Source organism: Empidonax traillii, unplaced genomic scaffold, assembly GCF_003031625.1.
Source record: "Empidonax traillii isolate 1590-97213 ecotype Southwest subspecies unplaced genomic scaffold, ASM303162v1 scaffold196:size3368384, whole genome shotgun sequence".
In the NCBI taxonomy this organism is placed as follows: domain Eukaryota; kingdom Metazoa; phylum Chordata; class Aves; order Passeriformes; family Tyrannidae; genus Empidonax; species Empidonax traillii.
Window position 1 is genome coordinate 951,968 of NW_020955389.1, and position 26,575 is coordinate 978,542.

Consider the following 26,575-nt stretch of genomic DNA (forward strand, 5'->3'; position numbering starts at 1 on the left):
ACTGAATCTTAAAAACTTGAAAATCTAAAAAAAAAAAAAAAAAATTAAAACCTTAAACTTTTTAAAATCAAAAATGATTTTGAGATTTTAAGTTTAGAATCAGCAGAAGTGAGGAGGCGAGGGCTGTCCTTCTGAACAGGATAATTTATGAAGTGGGGATGATGCTATTGCTTAAACAATTGCCTGCACCTAGATGCTTCTGTTTGAATTGCTGTTGGAGAGGCTTATGTGACTCTAATGTTTTTTGTCATTGCCAAGCCAACTTCTTTTAGCCTTTCAGAGAGCAGAAAAGGAAAGCCTCGCTCACATTTTGAGAAGTATTTGAAACCTACTGTTGCCTCAAGGTTTAGCTTCCTGTGCTGTATGGTAGAGTGTCTGATAATGAAAGATGAAAGCTTTCTATTTTTGTCTTGTGAATGTAGCTCATGTTTCATGGGCCAGATTGGTTGATTTTTGTGTGTTCCTTTTCAATGCTTCCTTCATCGTGGGGAAGGAGGGAATAGCAACTTCACTGAGATGCTAAATTTAGAGTAGTTAGAAAAAACGAGGATGTGTATCTTTCCAGCTTTTCAAACTCAAGGCACTGAAAGAGTCTGATTTGTGACCGAACATGTCAAGTTGAAAGGACAGTGCCTGGACACCAGAAGCCCTTTTGCTCTTCACCCAGTGAATATCATGTGGCAAATCTGTTCACCTTGTGACACAAAAAGATAATTTTTCTCTCTTTGTCATTTGAAGTATACACTGCAGACATAGCTGTTGGTGGTGTGTTCTTATCTAGACAAGCTTTAAAAAGGAATTTAAAAAAGTTTTTATTGATTCTGAGTGTTTTACTTCTGTGTGCCTGGTGTACTAAAGGACTTGTAATAATTTTTGTTTACATAAAAGTATTCTGAAAGATGAAGGACAGTGGATTTGTGGGGTTCTTTTCTAGCTATGCATAGCACAGAGATGAAGTTAAATAGAAGGGGGAAGTGCAAGAGGACATGGAGGAGAAGCCATGATATTTTGTGCCCTGTGTATCACAGATTTTCTGCCTTAGATTTATTAGGGAAACTTGCTTATCTGAACTGAAATTATCCAGGTGTTTTTACTGTATAAGTATAAAAGCAGAATATGATTTGTATTTTCTTTCTCTAAGACCTATAGCCTCTATGTAGAATTAACATTTTTTCATCACAGTTGTATGTATCATTCTCCCAACTCACTTCGCTCTCAGATGTTGATATTTCCACTTCCTATTTTAGGATTATGGATACCTTCATTAAAAACATGTCTGCATATGTATTGCAGCATGAAATACCATGTCTGTTCACAGGATGTTCCCACGGTAGGAATTTTTCTGTGGAGACAGAAAATTTTTCTGTGGAGACTGCATACCTGTGTGTGCAGTGTGAAATGCTTCAGAGCAGATACTACCCGTGCTCTGCAGGAGGTCATAGTCCAGCTGCAGTTCTGTCTACAAACCCCAGCTAACAAGTTCTGTGGCTCTGCCTTCCCTCTCTTTTTCCCTCAGCTATTCATTTTCCAACCTGGTAGTGTAACTCCTCTGCAAGTGTGATCTCTGAAAGAGAATAACTGCTAAGCAGTTTTGGCAGAATGCATGTTAAGTGAATGCTTACTGGATTGCATCTTGTTCTGAGCACACATAGACATCATTCCATGCTGAGGATGGCTAAGATCCCCTTCAAAATAGTGCTGTTTTTATTACAAAATAGTTAGAGTTGTTAACATTTATAGTAGGTACTTCAGAGTCAGAATGGCTAAGGTGTTCAGTACCATCCTGCCCTGTTCATTATGAACTGGCTTGCATCATTAGCATATTTACAGTAGGCCTTGCTTTTTCTGGTGGCATTATCTGAAATACCATCTTGTGGAGCCAGGTGTCCAGTTTTTGGTTGTTTGCTATTGTTTGTTTGTTTTCTTGGTGGTTGTTTTTGTTTGTTTGTTTGTTTGTTTGTTTTTTAAACACATTTGCAGCAGCTTCCAGGTAGATCTGCTGTGTTGCAGGTGAGTGTGAGAAGAGTTCAACCTCCATAAGCTTTCACAGAGCATCAGCAGCTCCTTGTTAGGCTCTGCGTGCATAGTAGAGAAAGACTCAGCTCAGCTGCTTGGGAAGCCTTTCCTGCTGAGCGGGGTGGTGCTCTGTGGAAGATGTGTCTTACATGAAAGCCTCTTTTTTTGGCTTCTTAAATGTACCTTATTTTCTAGAAAGCAGGAACTGTGCTAGGGCATGGACAGCTGTCAGAGGTTTCATTGCTTTGAGTAAGTGAGAAGATCCCTTTTTTTTATTATTTTTTTTATTATTTTTTTATTTTTCTTTTCCATGACAAACTCCCAGGCTAGGAAATTGAGAAAAGAGTACAAATGATGAACAGGGAGGCTTTGTATGAGAGCTAACTTCATGTTTGTTCTGCAGTATCTGCAATATCCACTCAGTGCTTGTTTTTACCTGGTTATGAAAATATGAAGCATCTTATATTTTGCTATTTCATACTTACAAAACAGCATAAAGAGCATCTTACAGCCTTTTTTTCTGATTCTGTTCGCTATCCTTCAAAGCACTATTTTCATAATTATATGTCTGGAAGACCTAAAAGTACATTTTACTCCCAATTAAAATGACAAAAAGGAGTGTATTTTGGATATCTGCATTTGGAGTATACTTGAAGTGAGTTGTTGCTTTGTTCTCCATGTGCTCTGAGACAGAACAGGCTGTTATGTGGGACCTCTGTACACTGACTCTCTGCCTCTCCCCTGCAATTTAGGAAGCTCGCTTACCGTGGTCTGATGCATGCTTGAACTTGCATCTTGGTAAACAAGACTGGTTATGTTTAAGTCATTGATGGGAGTCAGAGAGGGAGGATCGAGTGTGTGGCTTGTGTGGAGGATACAAATAAGGAGGTCCTGTGCCCTGCACAAATGTGCAAGCATGCATGCATTTCCCAAGTAATTGCTCCCATGAAAAGAATTGCAGAAAGCTTACTAGTTGTCTGGCTAAACAGTTACTGAATCTGGTTAAGCTGTTGCAGGTGGATCATTCACAGAAACCATTGGTTGTTTTCACAGTCAGTCGTCTGCCCTGCTTACTTAGTGTGAGATAGGGAGTTGTTTTGCTGTGCATTGCAGGCTGGTTTTATTCAGCTTCGTACCTGCAGCTGTTGTTTTTCCACATGTGCAGATTTTTTCATCATTGATGGAACTAAATGTTTTTCCTCCTAAATATGTCCACAATTTAAAAAAAAAAAAAAATCCTAAATGAGCCAGGTTCCTGGTGGCCACAGGATTGCTGGATGATGGCCAGTGGGGCTCGCTGACTGAAGATAAGAATTGGAAAGCATGAGCACCTAAGTCTAGAAATGGGAAGTGCTGGTAGCTGGCTGCATGAAGCTGGAAGTGCTTTGTGAGAAGAGTCTGAGCACCATAAAACAACTGGTGGTGACAGGTCTGTGAAAGATGGTTTTGGCTTATAATACACAGGTACTTTCCATGAGTTACAGAGCAAACTTCAGTCAGTGTTTGTATTTGGTTTGGTAGGCGGCTCTTTTTTAATGTTGCTTGGTATAATTTGTGCCCTTCCCTTTTTTCTGTCTTCCTTCCATGTTACACTATGTGGTGCAGTTATTTCCCTGCAGCCCTACTGTTTCCTGTCAGCTTTCTTGTCCTGGTTGCTGCTTATCCCCATAGGGAAGGGACTTGGCTTCTCCACCTGTACCCTGTGTTGGTGACCGAAACTGCCTCTTCAGAGGAGAGCAAGGAAGGGAAAAGGCGATATCAGTAATGGTACCTATAAACTCAGAAGCCGACGAGGTCCTGTGCTGCATCAGTGTGATATTTCCACTGTTAAAAGGGGATTCCTAGAGTGGACAAGAGCCCTTTTGGACTTCTCCCTTAGAAGGAAGAAGGGCCGTGTAAAATCACAGGCTAGTTCTTATCAATCGATACCTGTTTGTTCATGGTTCCACCTTTATGACAAGTTAGATTTGTGGAGAGAGAAATGACTGTAGGAATCAATGTGGAATTACTTTTAAGTGGGAACACCCACAATCATTAATGAGTTTTCAGTGTGACGTCTTTATTAAAGAAAGTATGCCCCTTTTTTTTATTTTTTCCTAAGAGGCAATAATAATGAACAGCAGTACCTCTAATACTGGATAAAAAGTCTAATCAAAGGCAAAACCCATACCCAGTAGTAAATGACTGCTTTTTAATTTTATTTTTATGTTTTATTTGTTTGGGATTTTTCAGTGACACCCCTGATCCTGTTTGGCATTGCAAATCTCAGTTGCTGTTTAAAAGTTTTCCCACAGAACTGAGAGAGAAATCATGACAGTTCAGCAAAAATTAATGCATAAAAAGCTTGAAATGTGTATTTAATGTAAGAACATTGGAAGCACATCCAGATGGAGAGATGGTGCTGCTTGGAATGCTAGTCTTTGTAGGAAGGAGATTTTATTGCTGCCCTGTTGAGAAGTGAGTTTTTCTAAATGTTCTCAAGATTTTGAAATAGGTTTTGCATTCTGTAATATACAGTGGCATAAAGCAAAGAGATGAAACATTCTGATGAAAACGTTTTCTAATTCATAAAGGCACATTATTTAATATCTTTGCCTAGCAAATTTAATTGTTTCTGATGAAAATTGGGAAGTTAATACTTACATGACCCAAGGCAAACAACTTTGAAACAAGCCCATTCCTGAAGTTTTCAGTTTTAGCAGATGCCTCAAATCAGACAAAACTTCAAATACCCATGACTCATGGCCACCAGCTAGAAGTGTTTTGTTGTTCCTCAGGGTACAAAGCAACTTCTTTTATGTTTTGGGCAGTGAGTCATGGCTGAAAAGCAGTAATGCTTCTAAGCAGTAAACAGTAGTGCTTCTAAAGGTAAATTGGATACAGTGATTTTGTGGACAACAAATGGAGTTCATGCACTCTTAGTTATCTTTGAGGATGGACTCTGGTTTGATGTCATGGATTTACCCGTGAAAGATGACCAAGTGGTTCGTAAGATTTATTCTGCTGGTCTGTCTGACCTCCTCTGGAGTCACTGGTGACAAAGAACTGTGAGTTTCCATAGTTAGATACTGGTTGCAGGCAGATAAGACTGTTGATGTTATGATCTCATTAAAGATAAGCCGTGGGATTGTGCAATGAGCTGATAAGGCCTGGCCTGATGCAGCATGCTCTTCTGTTCCCCACGCACCTATCAGGGTTTGCAAAATGCGCAGACCACTGTTGCTTCCCCCTGACTCCTCAGCCAGGTTGACAGTGTGCTGTCATATGGTTGTGTGGGGTGTCCTGCCTCTGCATCAGCCTAGTTCAGCATCTCTGCCACTGAGCTATGTCTGTGTGGGTTCTGACTTCTCGTTACATTTAAGATAAAATGAAAGTGCCTTGCCATCACTACAAGCTCACCTGATAACAGCTCAGTCTCGTGAAATTACCGAAGTTCTGCAAAACCCCTCATGGTAAAGAAGGGGGTGCCAGCACTTACTGTAGCACAGTAGCTGTGGACCTGAAAGAGAAGTCCAGTTCTTACCTGCTTCTCCAGGTGAAACACCTCTGCCTGCATGTAACTGGCAGCGGCAGCCATGGATTCAGGTTGCCCGCCTGCAGGTCTGAAGTTGTTTCTTCCTGTGTTGGAGGGAAATTTGTGCTCTGGGATAGGTATTCTGGCTGCATAGATGCGACTGCCTCTCCATGCCACCCTCAAGACCAAAGGTGAGTAGGGCATTTTCAGCTTTGTAAACTGCCACACACTGAGTTTCTCTGGCTGTGGTAACATCTAGATGCAAAGGCGTGGGGATTCACAGAGCTGATTTCAAGTCAGGAGTGGAAGAGTATAGCTGATAGCTGACATGTCTTTGTAACTACTCTCTTGGGCACTTCTTTGCACAGGCAGCAGGCATCAGACAGGCCAAAGCATGGAAGTTACCTGGCGTCTGGAGTGCAAGTATTTCACAAGTAGTGGGGCATCTGGGCAAATACTTAAGGTGCCTAATGTCTCCTTCCTCAGAGGCACGAACTTGATATTGTGAAGGGTGTCAACTGAAGCTGACTTCCCCAGTGACTCTGCTTGTCTGCTGACAGTGTTGTAGATGGAAGATAAATTGCTCATCATTGCAGTCTGACAGCTGCCTAGAGAGCAGAGTAGAATTAATTCCTGAAGTTCTTTCTTAACCATTTCATTTACCTGGGTGAATTCAGTTCACTACTGAATTTCTAACTCCTTTACAGGAATTAATAGTAATACAATTATCTCTGTTGTTTGTTTCATGTATTCTCAGCATCTTAGATAACACAGCAAGTATGTTGTTGTTTATCTCTCTCAGGAAAAAAAAATCTAGATTGTTAAAATAAGCTGGAAAGGCAGTCTTACTCTATTTAGTAGATGCTGTTGCCTTGGGCCATGGCTTATCTCATTAACCAACCATGAAAACTCTGCAGCTTTCCATCTTTGCTTTTCATCGGGTATATTACCCTTCACATTATGTATCTAGAGTTGCTCAGGTCAATAGTGAGTAGGGTATTTGTGTATTTCTGGTGTATTTAAAAGAACAAGGCTGTTCTCTGATGATTGGAGACTCTGCAGTTGGGTCTTTTAATGTATGTGTTGGTGGACAGCTGCACTGTAAGTAAGAAAATGCCCTATTCATTCAGCACGGAGATTTGCTTACCTCATATTGTGCCATTCAGTTACCTATTGAGGTGTTACCCTCTGAATGTGCTGCAGTAACAACAGGCTGTTGGGAAAACAGGTAGCAAAACAATAGCCTGAAATAAAATACTTTCTGGAGGCCTCTCAAGAGTGGTTAATAAACAATTCCTGACCTGTTAAGTCTTCTTGAAGCTCCAGACAAGTTACAAAACATGTTTTGTCTGGCAGTAGTATAGATCAGAGAGCCAATGGGTTATGAATAGTTAAAAAAAAAACCCTTTCTGATGGAGTGTGGGCCCTTGTTTTGGAAAAGCTGTTGAGAGAGTATGAAGGAGGAAGGTTTCCCGCAGGTCTCCGTCCTGGGAGTTTGATAGTTAGGTAAGTGGGGTTTGCGGTGTGTATTTGTTGTTTCCAACCTGCATTTCTCTATTTCGTTTTTCTACTGATAAGATTCATTATTGGTTGGAGAAGGCTGCTTAGCTACTTGATTTAGTATGACCACAGCCTTTCCAGAGGGAGAGTACGAAGTTCTGGGAGAGGGGCCAGGGAGCTGCGGACACCAGAGGCTGGGACCAGATCTGAGCAGGAGCAGGCAAGGACCCACAGAGAAGCTTGGGAGCTCAGAAGGGTGCACTGGCAAGGGCTGGAGTGCAGTCCAAATGTGCAGACTCCAGATAATGACGCTATAGCCACCTTTGCTATTTTTATTAAAATTGTACATGGTGCTCTGTGAATGTATAAAAAAGAGACCCTGGAGAACACTGTGCATTAAAATGTCTAGTTTTAGGTTGTCATTTGTTAGAGTATTTTTCTGAAGACAAGACTCAGTTGTTTTTTTCAGGATGTCTTTTGTTTATTTGGTAGCTTGAATGGAAAAATTCTTTTATAAAATGAAACTTTATTACTGTGTACAGTTCTGGGACAGACACTGTATGTTGTCATGTTGCTCTCATTGGAAAGCAAACATAAATATAGTTACACCAATGTTAAATACTGTGACTAACATAGTATTACATACTGTTTAAAATTTTGTGCAGCCAAGCATGTTATCTTTCTCTGAAAGAACATTTGTTACAATTTTATTTTAGGTATCGGAAAGGGGTTGCTAAGTGTACATGACAAATGGATTACTTCTTGCAGTATTGTGAAGGATATTGTAAGAAATTCTTGACAATGCTTTCTGCCCCTTTAGTGCCAATGAAGTCCCGTGGAAAAAAAATCTGTGTATCCTTTTTGTGTACTTTCTCCCTCCACTCTATTCCTGTATGTGTGTGTATGGGGAGGGGGATGGATGGAGACAACAACCAATCTGAAAAACATGCTTGTTTTGTTTTCCTCTATTTTGTTGTCAATGTCTTCAGAAATAAGAGGACTGTTTTCATGTTTTTCTGTTTCACCATCTGAATAGCTGATCTCTACTTCTGATTGTATAAGATAGGGGCCTTTTCCTCCAAGTAGACACAATGTCCTCTTTCATGGTGCTGTGAAGTTTATCATGTAGGTGACTTGATTTTTAATTTGCAAGCAAAACAAACTTTGTGTGAGCATATTGAAGCAGCATAAACCTTTTAGAAAACTGTCTTAAGTATGAATGTACTTATCTTGGCTGATGCAATAGCTAAATGGAAGCAGAAAGAACTGCTCGGAAACCATTTGTGCATTTGTGGATAATAGGAGTGTCAGAATTACAGCCAGCTTGACCAAAATGACATATTTTATATATGTTAGGGCATATGAATGAAGCATGCTAACAAGTTAATTTGCCCAAAATGGGAGCTGAATTTACAGTGAACTCATTTCTTTGCTTCAACCTTGTTGAGTTTGCTTTTTAATTCTGTGAATTAGCATTAATACGCGTGGGAGGACATTTTCTTTGGATCCTGCATTAAAATATTCTGAACTGTGTAAAAGCCCTGTGAGAGGAGTTGAATGTCTGTCTCCTCATCTACCCCGTTAATGGGCTTTGCACTCTGTATTTTTGCACCTATTTGAAGCAGTGGTACTAGTTTTCCAATTACTGTTCGAGCTCTTTGACTGTGCCGATGAGTAGTTATGCAACATGTCTGAGTTTCTTCCCTTTTCCCAAGAGTGAGCAAGGTTTGGGTTTTTTGTGCAAATTAACTCCTAAACTGAAATTCGGAGCTATGGATACTTTGAACAGCTCCTTGACTAATGAGGATGAGAAGCTACTATCTCTTAAAGAATGGATGGGTAGTAGCACAGTGTCAGGAGAACTGGATTTTGTTCTGGTCCTTTTGAAAAGTTGAGTGCAAATTCATATGGCATTTTTGGTTTTCATCCATTGTAGGAAGAGGTGACTTCAGGTTAATCAGCCAAAATGGCACTGCTTGTTCTAGTGTAGGGGTTAAAGAAATACGTTAGCCCTCATGTGTGTGTTTGTTATGGTGCTACTTGGGTGCCCCAGTGATCTGCCCTACTGACCTCCAGTGTCTCTTTCTCCTTTAGGGACCTCCACCATGCCTGTGCTGCTGCACTTAGAATAGAAAGCAGCTTTGCCAGATTTATCAGCAGAGGCACCTCCAAATGAGGCATCTGTATCTGGTAGAATGCTTGGGTGTGAACTGCCAGATGGTGGTTACCTGAGGGATGGGCTATATATCTAGATCACAGGATGATTCAAAGTCATCCAGCTGTGGCGCATCACTGGCTTGTTTAGACACTGAATTACATTGCCCTCCCTCTCTGCTCTTTCCTACAATAATAATATCCATTTTATTTCTGAAGAAAAGTTAGGCTAGGCTTCTCTTTTGTCTTTGGGGGTTTGTCCTGTTGATGAAAAGCAAAAGGGATGGTAGTTAAAATCATGGAACTTATCCACCTCTGAGGGAAGGCCCTCCTTCTGATACGAAATGGCTAGCAAGCTCTGGCTGAGCCAGCTGTGCCAGTTTTGGGAAGTTTCCATTCCTGTTTGCCACCTGTTCCTTTGGCAGAAATTCTGGCTCCTCCAGCTGGGTTGGTGACATAGACAAAGCAATACATGGGATGCCGGAGAGCTGACTCAGTGTGTGTGCAGGTGGTAGCCCCCAGCCTGGCTGAGCAACCTGAGCATTGGTGTGGCATTGCAAGTGCCCTGCAGTGTGATGGAACTGGGGGGAGAGTGAGCTCAGCCTCTCGGGGTTAGCTCCGTGGTTACGCTGGATTAGCTGTAGTATGCAGCTGCATCCTGAGACTGCGTTTTGGCACGTGCATGGAGGCTTTTCACTTCTAATTGATTTCCCTCACTTTCTTGCTGGCTTTGTGTAAGTGTGACCTAGAACATGAAGTGCCAAGGCTGATGTAGTGCTCTTTGCTCTGGAAGCGGTTTTATGTATTATTACAGGGTATTAATTTAGTTGCCTTTTTTTAATTAGGAGATTTTTCCTCTTGGGTTGAATGATTTAGATTACCTGCTACTTATCTGTGGTTAGGTGGATGTAGTTGGATTTTGGAAGAGAGCAGTTGATATGCATAAAAGAGGAAGAAAGAGATCCTCCTGGTGGATCATGTTCAAATATTTGTGTAACTGTAGTTAGAAAAAAAGACACCGTGTATTTGTGTGACTGTTGTAAAACTTGGTGTCTTTCTTTTGTGTCCCAAACTGTGTATAGCTATTGCCTTCCTACCCTCCACCCTGCCCCCCAATATATGCTTTAATTAATACCTAGAGTGAGACAGAGATAACTGTTCAACTCTAGACTTCTTTTGGGGTGTGTGATATATAGATTTGTTGACTGTATTTTGATAACAAAATTGATTTCTGCAACTATACCAGAAATGTACCACTTCTATGGACTGGGAAGAGAACTTTAGCTGTAATATTTAGTTAGCTGGTTTGGTTTTTTTAAGGGACATTAGCTTTTAAATCTTATCCTTTCCTTCATAGTTTTCAGAGAGCCTTATTTGTTTTTAGGTCCAAAAGGTTTCTCCCTTCTCTAGGTATTAGCAAATTAAACACACATCAGTATGGTTTTGTTGCTTCTTTAAAATTGTTGGTTAACTTATAATGTAGACTCTCTGCACTGATTTATTTATTAGAATGAACCAGAAAAATACTTGAATTACTGCTCCATTAGAAAAGCACTGCTAATTTAGGCATATAAATCACAGGAGTATATGCACTGCAGGGTATGTTATTTCAAACTAATAATCTGGAATAGAACAGCACCACCTTATTTAAAGGAAGTGTGATTCTGCAGCCATCTACGCATTTGCTACTGAAAAGGGGTATATTCATAATATCAACAGAGTGAATTTAGAGAATCAAGTCACGTTCCATGGTAAAAGTGACCTGGAAAGAAATATTTTCACAGTTTTATGTTGTCACTGTTTTTCATTCATTACACATACACACATCCCTGACTGAGATGGTTTTTCTTTTGTTTGTTGGTTTCAGAAGCCTCCTGGCTTTTCTGAAGAATTATTTAGTGTCCCAGATCTGCCAATTATGAGCTTCTCAAGCTATGGGCACAGAAGCAGAGGGACAAACCTTCAGGCAGAAACATGGTGCAAATAGCACTGAAGCAGCTGCAGACAAAAGGGCAGGCTGTGCATTTGCTAACATAAGAATTGAGTGCACTGGAGTTGCAGCAGAGGCATATGAAAGGTGACAAATTTAGCCCACGGTAAACTTGCCTGTGGGAGAGAGCTCAGTCCCTAGTAAGTGTCAGGTGTTCACAGCTTTTAATTCAGGACAGCTCCACTCAGCACAGATTAACCCTTTTGTGAACCTCTTTCCTGGATCTCTGCAACCCACATGTATTTGAGTTTCTCTGCTCATGTTGTCTGATTACACTTGAGGGGCAAAGAAACAAAACTTGATAAAATATTAAAGGTATGTAAAGTGCATTTCTCCTGTATTTCCAGGCCTGTGTTGATCCGGATGAAACCATGGATACTGGATATCTGGAGATCATGGCACTGTAGGTTTACATGAACTCCGTAGCCAGAATCCAGTATGGCTTGCATGAGCTGCATTTCAGAATGTGTAGCGTGTCTTAAGCATGTTGACTTACTGAGCACGAGCAGAGCAGTTACCAGCAGGGCAGGCAGTAGAACAACTCGGGCTTTCCAGATGCTTTCAGTGTGCTGAAAGTGTAATCTTTCATGTTTCCACATGGAACAAATCTTCCAGAACTACAGTTGAAAAAGACGGTCAGCCTCAGCTTAATTTTTCTTCTTACAAGTTCTTCTGCAGTATCTGCATGTTGCCAACAAGTAGCAACTTCAGACAGTACACATAAAAATCACTGTCTTTATCAAGGAAGACTTGTGTGAGATATTGAAGTCTTTGGAATGGTTACACTGTCTTCTGGAAGTAGAGACATGGCAAAGACCAAGAACTGAGTGAAGAGAAGAAAACCCCCATGTGTTAGTCCTCAAAATTGGATTACTTTGACATTTGTCATGTTCTGCATTGTTTTTACTTTGCGTTTAATCTGGTTTGACTGCTGGGAAGTATCCATTTCATGTTCCCCTCCCCAGGAAGGACACCTGATTATGAGAGCTGAGGCTTGGCCCTGTCTAGCTGTGTATTACATCACATCTATTTAATGACCTAACTTTTTTGATGCTTGTTTGTATGTTGCAGTTGTTGCTGCACTGGCTCTGTGCAGGGCTCCTTGAAGCCTGTGCTCGATAGGCTTTGACCCCTTTGGAGGGAGCATTATTGAGTACCACTGTTTTCAAACAACTGTGTTTCATTCATCACGTGTTTATGGTGACATGATCATTACAACCAGGGTCAGATCACATATTTGGAACCTTGAGGAGCAAGAGAAGGTTGTGTCTTTTTAACTAATTTACCAGGCTTCAGAAACTTCATAGAATTAATTGATTTGTGCCATGAGTGGGTTGGTGATATACTTTAAATGCTGTTATGTATTTTCATGCGGCTGCAGGAAAAGTGAAACTGCCCCCTCACCCCTACCTGCTTTTGCAACATTATTATTTTAAATCAAAATTCTTCAGACTTTTTATTAACAACCACAACAGATGCTTAGCTTCTGAAACTGCTCTGAGGCATTAGACTGAGGAGCTGAGGTTACAGGCCCCATGCTGATATTGCTGGATGAAGCATTGTGGTCTTTGTCATGCAAAGAGTGGGCATAAAGATATATTAAATTAAAAGCCCAGTGTTTGACATCTGTACTTGAAAGGGTTATATCTGCTTGCTTCCAGCACCTGTGTTTTTAAATTTGAGCCTTAAATACATGTCTGTGTGTATGATAACAGTTTCTAGGAGTGACCTCATTAAAAATGTACTTTATGATCGTGATGATGTGATCATTTGAGGCAAAAAGCCAGATTTTGTTTTTTCTTTTAAATGGATTAGGTAGTAAGCATTTGTTGCTTTTTTAGCTTGGGCAAAGTAGTGTCTCCTGGAGCTTCTTTATTCACCCTGAAGTAGATGTCAATAGAGTGTCCTGTTGTTTCCATCTCTCTTGACTACTACTTAAAGAGAAATCTATGCCTGAAGATGGAAGATCTCCTAATTTCTCATCTAATTTATGAACAAGAGGGAAGTAGGGCCCTTTCAGAATTGGTGGGATCTCTTCAATGGAAGTGAATTTGAAAAGTCATTCCATCACAGACACAATGACATGGATATTTTCTTCTCCTCGTCCTTATTTTTTGTTGCATTTGTGTGAGAAATACTACGATTTATGAAAGGGAAAGAGAAGATATCTATACTCAGTCTGCAAGAAAATAAAACATGAAAATGTAGACAAATTGAGCCATCAGAGGACCCTGACACAGAAGAAATGGAAGATAAGGCTGGAGGTTTTTTTCAGTGTTACAATTGCGGAAGGAGGTTTTGAGGTTTGATTGCTGTGTTTTACTGACATAATTTGCTCTCATCTGAATAATAAAGTTAATTGTCCAGTAGTACAAGTGTTTTTGTGTGGGCAGAGCTCAAATCTTCAATGATGTTCTGATGTCTTCTATTGCTCTGTTGGGTAAAATTTTATGCAAACCTGCTAACAAGACAGTGATCATTTATTTATGGTGTGTTTGGGAACTTAGCCATGTAATTGAAAAAATTTACAGTGATTTCTTTAAAACTTCTCATTTTAGTTGTACAAAACTTCTGTGTTGATATAAGTATCAAAGCTCAACAAAAGGAAAAGAAAACATATTTAGAACTTTAAGCTATGCAAGATCTCAAGAAGAGATGATAAACAAGAAGTGGGTAGAAAAGCTGTGATTATACACAGGAATCAGCCATTTAGGCAGCATGATTGAATGACGTTTTCCTTTCTGACTTCTGTGAGAAGGCCAACAAAATTGACTGAATTCAGGGGAGTTTATTGAAGTAGTTGATGGATGATGTATAACTACAGCAAATCAATGTTACTGTGAAGTTAGGCTAAGGATGATAGTCACACTAGGAGCAAATTTAGCTAAACTGTGTGTATATATTAATGCCATGCCCTATAACTGGTGAAAACTTAAAGTTGCCTTTGCAAGCCTTGTTCTTAAAAACTAAACCAAGATGGACTGTCCTTTAACAGACTAATATTTCACTTGTGAGATCTTGCACTACCTAAACTAAGTATTAAAGTCCTCTTTGAAATCAATAGGTGGCAAGAAAAGGCAACAGTAGCAACTGCACGGAGCCTGCCCAGGAAACTGAACATTTGTAGTAGCTTTTTCTAAGGAAAAGCACTTGCACATTATTGTGGAATACAATTACCAACGTTTGATTTTGTTTTTGCAGTTAAAAAAAATCAACCAACCAAAAAAAACCACCTTTCACCAGCATAAAGAATCAAAGAAACCACAACTTTTTACAAAAAGAGGAAATAACAGCAATACTTCTTTGAGATGGTTCAGCATGATTATAGCATGGGTTTTGTCTCACTTATGTTGGCTTTAAAGCCGTGATGATAACATGTTGGGGTTAAAGTCTGTCAGTGGTAGACTACAGGCCTTTGTTGTTTTTTTTTTTTATTTAGGTACTGCCTAGCTTAAGAGCATAATAAACACACAAATTGGGCACATAAACACCCTGTGTCAGAGCCGAAAAGGTAGAGCATGGGAAAGATATAGCATGAAAAAATTTTGTCTGTGCCATGTTGAATTTCAGCTGAAGGCTTCCCAGTGCATCTCCAGTGGTAGGTGAGCAAGTTGGTTTTCAGCCATGTGATTGAATAGGTAGAGATAATAGGCCGGGGGATCCTATGCTTAAAAGGCATTCTGTCTTCTTAAAGTTGTGTCTGTTTTAATTTTTCTCTCTGTTTTGATCACCAGCTGAGCAATTTTGATGGCAAGAGTGTAGTGTTGCTTGGGAAAAGCCTAGAAAATGCCTAGAAAGGGCATGCTTATAAACTGCATCTGTGCTGCAATCAGGATACCTACTGACTTGTCTTATTCAAGGAAGCTTTAAATTCCCTTGAAACCTGGGTTAGTCACAATGGTGTGGAGTTGGGTCTAGCCTGAAAGGCCTGCCTATGGGATGGGGAAGCTCTTAGGCAATTAGCTCTGCCAGAGCACTGTGTTGCTGTGCCTCTGATGCTGCTGGTAGCTGGGCCATGTTGGTGCTAAGCTGACCTTGGTTTTTTGCAGTCACATATTTACCTGCTGAAGAGGCTGCCTTTGGTTGTGTTGGACCCTTCTGGTGGTTCAGTGCTGGTGGCACTTGGGTCTTAGGCTGTGGGGGGAGTGGTCTCACCACAGTAAAAACTGCTGCTGAGCTGCCTGAGTGCCCACCTTTTCTTCTTATTTGTAGACCTATAGCAGTTTTTTCTCTGTTAGAAGTTCCTTTTAAAGCAAAACATTTATGTTTAAATTACAATTTTTGAAGCTGTGTTCTATCCTCTACCAGGGTGACTTTTAGGGTGTGTACAGGAGTGATCACTCGAGATTGAAGCCCGGCTTGCAGGAATTGGGTCTTTTAGCTCCTGAGGTTGGGGATTTTGCCTCCAGCTCCCAGGGGCTGCTCAGCCCAGCCAACGCTGCTGCTCCTCATAGTGTTTCATGAGCTCCTCGTGCCTTGTGTAACTCAGCAAAGAGCTCTGGAGAGTGGATTGACTTGGTCAGCAAGAGAGGCTAAGCAGTCTCAGAACAGGCCAGGGAAAGGGTTGTCTGAGAGGAACCAAAGGTTTGGCTACCTGGAGAATGGGGAGAGAGTTTCCTGCAAACTTACCATCTAAATAGAGCAAAGGCTGTTCTCAGGTTTACTTTCCTTTTTGGCAGACTGTACTATACCTCCATAGTGAAAATTAAGATAGTCCACAAATTGAAGAGCTTGCAAATCTTTTGGATAAAATTATAAAGCCCAGAAGGATCTAGTTTACTTGACGCTTTTGTAGCTTGCTCTGACAAACTGACTCAGTTGTGAATTCACAGCAGTGAAGTAACCTTTTAAAAGCTCTATTCCTCTCTGTAAGATTCATGTGTTCCGAAATGAGCAATGGTTAAGCAGCATTAAGCATATGGATCAGTGCTTACAAATCCAAAATTCATAAACAAATTGTTCTGAGAAACTGTTTGATTTAGAAGACCTTTGCATCAGAATCTTGTGAAGGCTTTTTGGGGAAGCAAGCTGATTTTTTCCCAAATTTTCAGAGACATGGGTAGCTTACAAACCACTGAAATTTTCTGTATAATTAGAAGCTGTCTACTGAGCGTTGAGTACAAGTGTAACAGTTTTATACTTAACTACTGAGTTTGAAGAGCAGAATTATTTGTTGGGTTTGCATTCAGTGGCTTGTAATTTCTGACTGTTTGAAATTGATGTTCTCAGATAAATGGGGATATTTTGTTACTACACGCATTTTGTCAAGTTAATATACTCTATAAGAAGTTGTACAAGTAACACATAGGCAGTATTAGTGTGATACATTTAAGAATCCTCACGAAACTGAAAGTTATGAAAATGGCTTTTATATTGGATAGGAGGATATTCATTTTTAATAATGAACAATATTAGATAATTGACATCATATGACTTCAAAATCAGCACAAAGAATAATAGCACTCCATCAGTGGTTACATAGTGGGTTTTGCCCTGCATATGCAGTTTGCATTTCTTAGGCAGACAAGACAGTGTGCATTTTAGGAGTGGGCTGAAACCGCCAAGTATTTTTTTTTTTTTTTTTTTTTTTTTTTTTTTTTTGCAGCATGTTAGAGGCAAAATTTCTTGTCTGGAATGTGGCAATTCCTGAATTTCTGTCTAGGGGGAAGCCAGATTCAATCAGCTGTGTCACTGCTCAAAGCTGGCCTGGCCTCTGGGTTTCCTGCCTGCTAGATACGGAGTGGGAGCAGAGGGTGGGGGATGGGGACAGGAATTCCAGTTGGGATTTGTCATCTGGTACAGAATTTCCTAAGAAAGAATCTGTGCAGCTTCATGCACCTGCATGACAAGGGAGTAGGGACATTTTTCACACCTCAGTTATTTAGTTGCCCTGACTGGAAGAGTTAAGCATGTGACAGAGAAGCTTTTATGTGTTTTCCCCAGAAGACGGTAGTTACTCATCAGCTAAACTGGTAGAAGGCTGCTCAGCACTCCGTGAGCCAACAGAGGATGCCCCAGCCTTTTTCAACTCCCACCACTTGAATAATAAAGTGTGGGAGCTATGGGAAAGCTCCATACTGGAAGAGACCTCCCTTTCATTTCCCATTGCATGTGGAAATAGGGCATTCCAGCCCTGCTTTTTTGTGCAGGGACAGGAGAGTTACTTGCTCTCTTCTTGCCATTTCTGAAAGATGTTTTAAACTGTGAAAGAAAAGATTTCTTTAGCAGAGGAAAAATGTGAAACACTAGAAATATAATAGCTGTAAAAGAGACCATCTTATAAAATGTAAAACAGTTTAACAAAATATCTGAGTTTGGAGGTTGGGAATATAGTGGTGGCTTTTAAGGATTTTAAATGGCCAAGTAGCTGGTTCCAGCATTCAAGCACCATTCCTCTCTCAAAAGATTGATAGTCTTAAAATATATGAAGATGAAGACTAGCAGTGTAGCTCAAGTGATTAGGGATGGAGAGGTTGTCAAAGTTGTGTTAGGTCCAGTGGGTACTTTGTGTTTTACAGATGACAGAGATGGAAAAAAGGTTCTGTGGGGAAGCAAGAGGAAGAAAAGGAAATCAGAGTGCACTGTAGGACAGCAATGAGGCTCCTGCAGTATTGTAGAGGAGCAGAGCTTGAGTGAACCCCTCTGGACCTAATGAGGAAGAGTATTTTGTCTCACACCTGTTTCTTTGGCAAAGAACTGCCTAGGCTTGAAGGTTTTATAACTCTCCACCCATTGGTTTGGCTTTGTGTATCAATTTGTATATACCATGGAGAGTAAACAAAAGACTTAATTCTATAGATTTATTAAACTGATATCTTTCTCTGGCCCTTAGCTCTTGGGATGGTCCAAGGTCAATATTTTTGTAATTGTGATTTATGGCAGTGGCTACTGAAGAAAATTTTTTAATGTGTTATTTATTTTATTTTAATAGTAAGTGGAGGTAAGTGCATTGCACGTTGCTAATTGAATGTTTAATCTTTAATCATTTAATTGTTGGCAGCTAAAAACAAATACAGTGGTTGTAGAAGAGTTTCTTATAAAGTGCTTGCATTGTGGATCAAATTGCATTTCCTCTGTACCTGAAGCTTTTGTTTTGCCTCCTGGTCTTTAAACTTCTTCATTGTGGTTGCTGTGACACACTTAGAGAGCAATCTCATCAACAAGGATCACTGCAAAATGTTTAATCTGGCATTTCTAAGTGATGAAATTAAAGAAGATAAGTATAAAAGCACTGCAATAGCAAAATCTATTTCCAGCTACTTCTGCATAGAAACAGCGTCATATGCAGCACACCAAAATGCTTCCAGTCGTAACTGCTGTCCATAAACACAGAAAGAAGCTCTGTGTAGGAAAAGGGAAGGTGTATGGTTGTTCCTTGTTATTAACACCATGAATAGGTAACAGGAGGGCTTTTTAAAATGGTGCCTGTATGCTCTTTTTATGATGGAGGGAAGAAGCAGAAGAGCGTAAAAAATTTGTGCTCAGAAAATGCTGGAGCCCAGGGCCTTTTGAAGTCAATGGAATGTTCTCAACCAGTAATTTAACCAAGTATTGGAGGGCTAGAACATTGTAAAAGCCTGGTACGTGGGGAAGGTACCCTTCTGGGGCACTTTGTAACCTGAAGTGTGACAGTGAATCTGTGTAATAGCTATATACAGGTAAGAGTGAAAATGGGGAAAAAAATTTGAAATAAAGGTATATTCACACTGATGTGCTAGTGACCTATTTATGTGTAACATAGGTACAGAGAAGGAAAACTGCCTTTGGGGTGATACGCCTCACTGATGAGTTGCAAGTGAAGGTATGTGGTTGAACGTGCACCCCTTCTGCTCCCCTCCTCTACCCTGACTGGGGTCAGCCCAGGCTGGGTCCAGTGCCGTGGAGAGGACTTTGTATTTTTGAAGTGCTGCTGCTTTCTGTTTCCTATTTTCATTACTGAGAACAGGTTTAAGTAATGCAGTAGGTAGGTCTTCTGGTATTTAGTGCTTTACTTTTAGTTTTTTATTGTTCTTGGGAATTGTGTGGTTGTGAGCAGAATGACAAGGAAGTTTTGCAGTCTGCAGGGGATTGTGTCGGCTTTAGTGCACTATATTGGACATCTCTCACAATGTCATGAAACTCTGTTCCGTGACTGACTGGTTGGAATAACAAAGGAGCCCTGTGCACATAGATGTCTGCCCTTCCATAAGCAGCTCTGGTTAATGGAAATGATAGGATAAGATACAAAATTTTTGAGTGTAAAGTCTCTAAAGCAAGGGAGTCCCAGTCTGCACCACTGGTGATCCCATCACTATCTACTTTAAGTGACAGGGGTTGACAATTGGGGTGTCCACAGCTCCTGTTACTGGTAATATCTGGCCAAATATCTGCAATTCTGTCTCAGTTTCTTCTGAAATCCCACCTTTACTGGAGTAGCTGGGTTATTTGCTCATTACAGAAAGTGTTACAGTAAGTGTACATGTTTTTTTGTGCTTCAGGTGTTAGAGACGCACAGTTTGATTCTTGTGTCTTCTGTAAACAGTTTGCAGGGCTAGAACACTGCTTGTAGGTGGTAGTAGTAATGTTGTGAGAGCTGTCGGAGGAGCTAATGAACAAATTTGATTTAGTCTGGAAATTCTGTCTTAATTTGCTGATAAACCTCCCAAGCTATGTTGTTTCTTCTCGTACTCCAGAATTAGGGGCCTTTTACTCAAAGCTTCTCTTTCAAGCTTTGCCACTTTATTTTGCCTTTTTGTTTTAGGCAAATCTCTGCGTGTCCTTGCCTTGATTTTCATCAATTCTAATATGAGGATAGTCTTCTCTTAACTGTCTTCTAGGCTTGTTTATTGTTGCCTCTGAAGTAGAAACTGCTCTGCAGATTTGAACTGCTTTCCAATAGCTAAATAAGCACTTCTGCTAAAAGGGTCCTGTAACTTAGACTGAAAGGGAAATTTGTATGAAGCGCTCCGTTGTGCCATCTTGTGGTGTCCCCTGTCTTGTTTGGTACATTAAGATAAAAGGTACTTCTCTTCTCTTTAAACACAGCAGATTTATTGCCAGCTGTTTTGATATCTGAGCACACAATTTTTATAAAAAAACCCATTTCAACTAAAACCTATTTCCCCTACCATCCTTTGCCATCCAGAAAATATGGAAATTGGTGACCCATAACAGATCAGGCTTGAGTTTTTAATGCAGTGTGATGGAAAGAAGGACCAGGGAAAAGCTGTGCCTGCACAGCATGCCATTGGCAGGCAGGTTTTCCCTCTGTCCATGACTCCACTAAGGGGACCTTGCTGGGGGACCAGGAAGCAGTGGTTGACTTCAGAAATGATAACAGAGAAACATGCAACAGAGCAGCCCTTCATAGGGATGCCTGAGGTAGTTACTTAAGCTATAGAGCTTGGGCAGGAGAGAATTGTACTGATGGAAATAACAGCTCCCCTTACTGCTGCTGCTGCTGGTCTGCTCTGGGATGTGTTTTGGTCTTTGGCTGGCCACACAGGCACCAGCCACTTAGGCAAGCCTGGGAATGTGTTCAACTTGGCTCAGGGAGGGAGAAGTCCTTTTTTTGTGTGTCAACTGAAGTACACTAAACCTTTCAAAAGGGATCTTCTCCAGCTCCAAAGACTGTTTAAGTATTGGTGGATAAATAAGTAGACATTTGGAACAGGAGTGAATAACGTTTGTCAATGGGTTTATCATAGATTATACTTTAAAAGTAGCTGAGACGAAATGGTCAGAGACAAATTCAGCCTCAGACAACCTGAGAGGGCTGTGTGGGTAAAGGTGGTGACGTTGCAGGCCCTCAGGTTGGGATTGAACTCGGCTCCTTTGCTGGTGTCAGCACTCTGCAGAGTCACCCACCATACGCCAAGTGATGCCACCATTTCAGATGATGCAGCATACAATTTTTTTTTGTTGTGCCTAAGCTAATCAGCCCTCCAAAAAGCCCTTCAGGATGTCAGCTAGCCTCTTTGTGTAGGGAGGCTCAGTGCTTTTAGCAGGAACTGCCTCACTCAAACCCAGCTCTAATATCTCTAACATGTTGCTGAAAGGGGCCTTTTATCTAATCGAACTCCAGTTGCTTCAGGATGAAGCTTTTACAACATCAGGCATGCAACCCAGGAAATGAATGGTCGATCCTATAGGGACTGAGAGAGACTGGATGCTCTAACATGTATTGATTCATCTGTATTTTAACAAAACAAAAACTGTGTTAGTGCTACTGATTTACCTCACATTATTGTGTGTACATTAGGTATTGAATCAGCAGTAGCAATGGAAAGCTTATGGTAGAAATCATAAAGCAACTAATAAGGGTGGAAACTTAAAAATTATGATATTTTGGATAATAATGGTAATGAGTAATGATAAACATAGGGATGGTATAACTAAGAGCAAACTGTCTTCTGGTTTCAAGGCATTCTCAAAATGATGACTATCTAAATCAGAAAATTTGTTGCAAATGATTCCTTCCTCAAGGAAATTATAATGCAAGAGACTGAATCAATTTTTAGGCTGACAAAATGGCAAATGCTGGGGGCAAAAGAAACTACAGTGAAAGGAAAGATACAGAGAGTGTATTTTAAGAAATAAAATTGAAGAAGTTGATGGAAAAAAAAAAAGGACAGAGTTGATTGTTGGGAACGGGGATGTGATGTTAAAGTGTGCCAATCAGTTTCCAGCAAGAGGAAAACATATGTTTAATCCATAATTTTTTTGAGATTTCAGGAGAGGGGAGTTTCAAAACATCTGTGGTAGTGACTGTAGTGAACATGGTGCAACTTCCCACGGCCTATGAAGTGCTGAGGTGGTTCCATTTTATTTCATGTTTAGTCACGAAGCCATGCATGCTCACTGTGTTCTCCAGAGCTCTTTATTCCTGGGCATTTTAAACAGGGTAGTAGTGCTTTTTAAAAGATTTTAATTTGCTTATGAATTTGAAACTGCTTAAATATAGATAAGGTGGCTTGAGTTGCTGTGGTCTGTCTGGCAAAACAGATGCAATTAGCACAGAGCTGTGTTACTCTAATGATCTTCCCAAGAGTGACTGCGAGGTAGCATGGCTGGGTTAACCCAGTAGAGCCCTGCTAGTTTAACTTACAGTGCTACGATGGATAATAAGGCTAGGATTTGACAATAAGTCACAAACACATCTGTATGTTTATGTTTTATTGATATGTTCACTGAGGATCTGTGTTCAAGTTAGTTTTATTTACTGAAACAGATTATTTATTCTGGTAAACTGAAGATGACTTTGTAGGTCATGAGTCTCTGGAGAAATAATTTGCAAGTAGGTTTTTGGTAAATATTTCCAAATTTTGATTGATTTCATGTACACTCTGAGCAGTGTAGGGAGCATTAAGGAATTTGGAATGATAAAAACATTAAGAAATCATCAATTTGGGTATATGTTTATGAGTTGGAGTAATTTAAAATTCAAATCATAATCCTATTTTATGCTTGAAAAAGGTAGAGTAGGAAGACAGACTGAAACTTCTGTTAGCTAAATATATTTCTCTTTTATCATCCCTTCCGTGGAGCAACAGCCAGGTTATGTACCCTGTATGAAATTTGCCTGAATGTGTTTGCTGCCCTCATATCAGTCACTTGCAAACTTTTTGGATTACAGGTGTGTTAAAGCGTGAATCTGCTCCTGAGTGTCTTTCTTTACCCTGCATGTCTTTATCTTTTGGTGGGATCTTTTAACTTTATTAATGATTGAATACTACTTGTGACCAAACAAAATGGTTGTGGAGGAGTGGGACTGTGTTACATTATGTGGAACAAGTGAGCTCATTTTCTTATCAGATGATAAGGTGAATTATACGCTGTGCCTAGCTGACCTTCCTGATAGGTTGTGAGCAAGGGAGTGTTTTGTTCAGAGTTGTCCCCGGAATTAGGGTCTGCTCCTCTGAGTTTCTGGTTTTCAAAGTGCCTTGGATGGTGACGCTTCTCCTGTACTCAGGGTTCCTCCAGTGCAAAATGAACATAACAGTGGCAGAACCTTCTCAGTAGAGATGCTTGAGGATTGCTAGAGAGTAATAGTGGCTGCTTCTGCTTTTAGTTTCTTTGTATGAAGAAATTAGAAACTCCAGGAAATCTGGATGCTTATGGAAGTCCTAGATAATTGTGCAATTAACCACACACTCATTATTCATGTCAGATGAATGCATGGAGACCTGGGTCTTCCTTTACAAAAAGAGTTCGCTTTGTAGAAGGGGACTTGAGCTGACAAGTGTGAAAACACCTTTGATGCCTTTGTCAACAGCATCGTATTTTGCAAGGGAAGGCACAGAGTGATACTTTGCTTTAGGTAGTCTGTAATACATGTTCTGTTGCCCTTGCAGTTACTAACAACCATGAAAAATCCTGTTGACAGAGACTTGGGTGAGCCAGCATCTTAATGGCCACTATTTGTTTATGCACTGCAGCCTTATCGAGGAGAAGGAGGTCGCTGAAAACTGTTCGTGTTTCACAGCTTATTCAGCAAGTCTCAAGTTGAATTGGGAGACAGGCTACTGTGTTTCTAAACGTGAACAAAAATGGTGATATTAAAATGCAAATGTCACATAACATTTTGAAAAAAAAAAATAGAAAAAAAGCTGATCCTCTCAAGGGTCATGATGGATACTCATGGATTTTAGGGCCTAAAATTGTGATAATGCAAAGCCTCCTCTTAGCCAGTTCTGCCATTGTAAAAAAAACCCACATTATAAATAAATAAATAATATTAAAAAAATCTGGTCCTGCTGTTGTCAAGATGGGGTATTAACTTTGCAGTAACAATTTACTTTGTCTTCAACTGATTTTATGTGAAAATCAAACTCTAACCTGTTTGTGACAGTCTCAGCTGTGAAAACTGTAGAAACCTTGGTGTTGCTGGATTAGAGGGCTCAGGCTTCTTCTGTACCATTTTATTGCTCAAGATTAGCTCTTGCTGAGTGGGGAGTATCATCTTACAGCAGTCCTCTCCTTTGTATATAAATGCATCTTAAGGTAGGTGGGTATTTCAGCTTTGTTGGTTTTAGAAAGATCATTTTGGGATCATGAGTACATCTGCCACAAGAATATACGCTGACATGTGCACTGTTGGAACATGCTTTTCCAACATAATTCTGTTAGACTCTTCTGGTTACCTGGTTTGCATTTAACTTTGTTATTTGGACTGCTCATGTGTACTGTAATCATGTTAAATCGACCCTGTCAATGCTCGTAAAGTAGCTTGAACCCATATATGCAAGAAAGGGTTTTGTCACAGTCTTGTTATATGATTTTCCTGCAGCCAGCTGTCCCACTGTGGTGGCATACACATGAGCACTGATCTCTCTAATGCTGTAGGCCACTACCTAGAAGGTAAATATGGAAAGCAGTTCTTCAAAAGGTGTCCTTTTTCCCTGACTGTCTCACTTGTGCACCTGAGATGTGGTGACTAGAAGGAGATCAGGAAAAGCTGTTTGCAACTGCTCTGCCTGCTGCCCTGGAGCGATGTTTTTGGTGGTACCAGTACAGGGACGGTGCCCGCTCACCTTACCCCTCTTCAGAGCTGATCAGCTTGTTTGTGGGTGGGTTTGTGTGAGTTTGTGAAGAACAGGGGCACTCTTGCTGATAGTGAAGCTATTTGGTGAGCGCATGGGGGTGTGATCTTCCCCAGAGGCTCCCAGGAGAGTGGTGTGCACCAGCTGTGAGTGGCTATCCTGAGGAGGTGGATGAGGGAGGGGAAAGATCAAGGTTGTATTACTGTGAGAGAGAGCTGTTGTCAGGCTCAACTGTGGTTGTGCAGTGAAAAGAAACCTCAGGCAGGCCCTTCCCCTTTCTTCTTCGTGCAGGATTGTGGAAGACATACTTGGGACAGGTGCAGCTAGGAGGAGAGCAGAACAGATTCTTTTTCCCCCATGTTTGAGCAAGGAAATAAAGCAGGTCTGTCTGGCAGGACCTGGACATGCCGGGCAACATAAGGGGGCTTCAGTGTAGGTTTTACAGTAGGCATTGGTTGTTTTACAGTGGTTTGGCTCTACATCAGTGGTAACCAGAGCACCAGGTATAATCACATCAGCCCTGAAACTATCCGACACTGGTACAGGACTTGTGCTTCTAGGTTTTAGCAAGATGTGATTCAGCTGAGATACTAAAGCTGAAATTCAACCTCTGAAGTGTTTGAACACTGTTTGGAGCTAGGTGCTGGGTTGCCTTCTCAGGCCAGTTCTCCCTCTCTGAGCGAGGAACACATTTTTTGTCAACCTGATAGATACTTACCGAGCAGAGCTGAGTTCAGGAGGTCCTAGCTGTGTGAAAAGCTCTGCACATGCTGTGGGATTTTGATGCAATGTTCAAATTGAGTTTGTTTCCTTTGTTTTTTTTTTTTTTTTTTTTTTGATCTGAAGAAAGATGTAGACAACAGTAAATAATTCTCTAGGCAGGTAAATCAACAAAGAGTACTGTAGTTTTGCCATATGAGTCATCCCTTTTGCAAAGTGTAAAATCTGTGAGTGGGATGTGCTACTGGAGACTGAAGTGATATCATATAGAATCATTATATTTTGATTGGCAGTAGCTTCCAAAATACAATTTTTGTTGTGTTTTCTTCCTAGAGTTACTGGTCTCACTAGTCTAACTGCGTTTTTGCAGGAGAAAAAATGCGGGTGGTATCGATGAGAAATCTTTATATTCTTACTCTAGAAATGTACCAAATGTGTCCAAAAGAAAATGTTTGCTTATGGTTTCCTACATCACGAATAACATCATGTTTATGTTGTGTATTTTTTTACATTTAGTTACCTCTTGTGTCCCTGGTAGGACTTCTTATCCTTGCTTCTTTTTAAAATGTCACTAAGATTGCTATTACATGTTCTTAAGAGATTGATTAAACAAATTTCTTCAGTTCAGTGGTGTGCTAACTAGCTTATAGCTGATCAGATTGCAGAAGTCTCTTCATTGTGGTCTAATGGATCTGATCACAATTTTGCTTCCTTCAATGTCTGACAGCAAAGAAAGTCTACTCACTCTGCTAGAGGCTTTTGCCTCTAGTTTCAGGATTTTCCTGGAAAAGAATATTTAATAATATTAAATATTTCTTACAAATTATGTTCTTTTTGTTTTTGTTTGTTTTCCCCAATAGGTGTTGGCATCATGTCGAGCATTTCTTTTAACATCTCGGATTCCCACCAAGGTAAAATCACTGTGTTTCTGTAACTATTCTGGGGTTTTAGATACAAATGTAAGCTACATAAACTAAGTAGCAAAAATTCAGCATATTTTAGTTATACTTGTACATGTGTTTAAAAAAAAGAAATAATAGAGGGATGATAAGTTGCATGGTCTTGAGTTAGAATGGTGCTTCCATTAGTGTATGCCTTAAATGAATTTGTCATTATATATATATATATATATATACACACACCATTTCAGAGGAATTTCAA

General features: G+C 40.3%; 1 protein-coding gene across 6 annotated transcripts in view; it reads left to right on the forward strand.

Annotated features, from left to right (window-relative positions):
* The window catches only part of CARMIL1 (capping protein regulator and myosin 1 linker 1), a 188,384-nt gene that overhangs the window by 52,836 nt on the left and 108,973 nt on the right, over positions 1 to 26,575 (forward strand). For all 6 annotated transcript variants that reach the window (XM_027886842.1, XM_027886843.1, XM_027886846.1 and 3 more), the window contains exon 3: positions 26,275 to 26,325. In XM_027886842.1, coding sequence (XP_027742643.1) covers positions 26,275 to 26,325 — 51 coding nt within the window. The remainder of the gene's footprint in view (positions 1 to 26,274; positions 26,326 to 26,575) is intronic.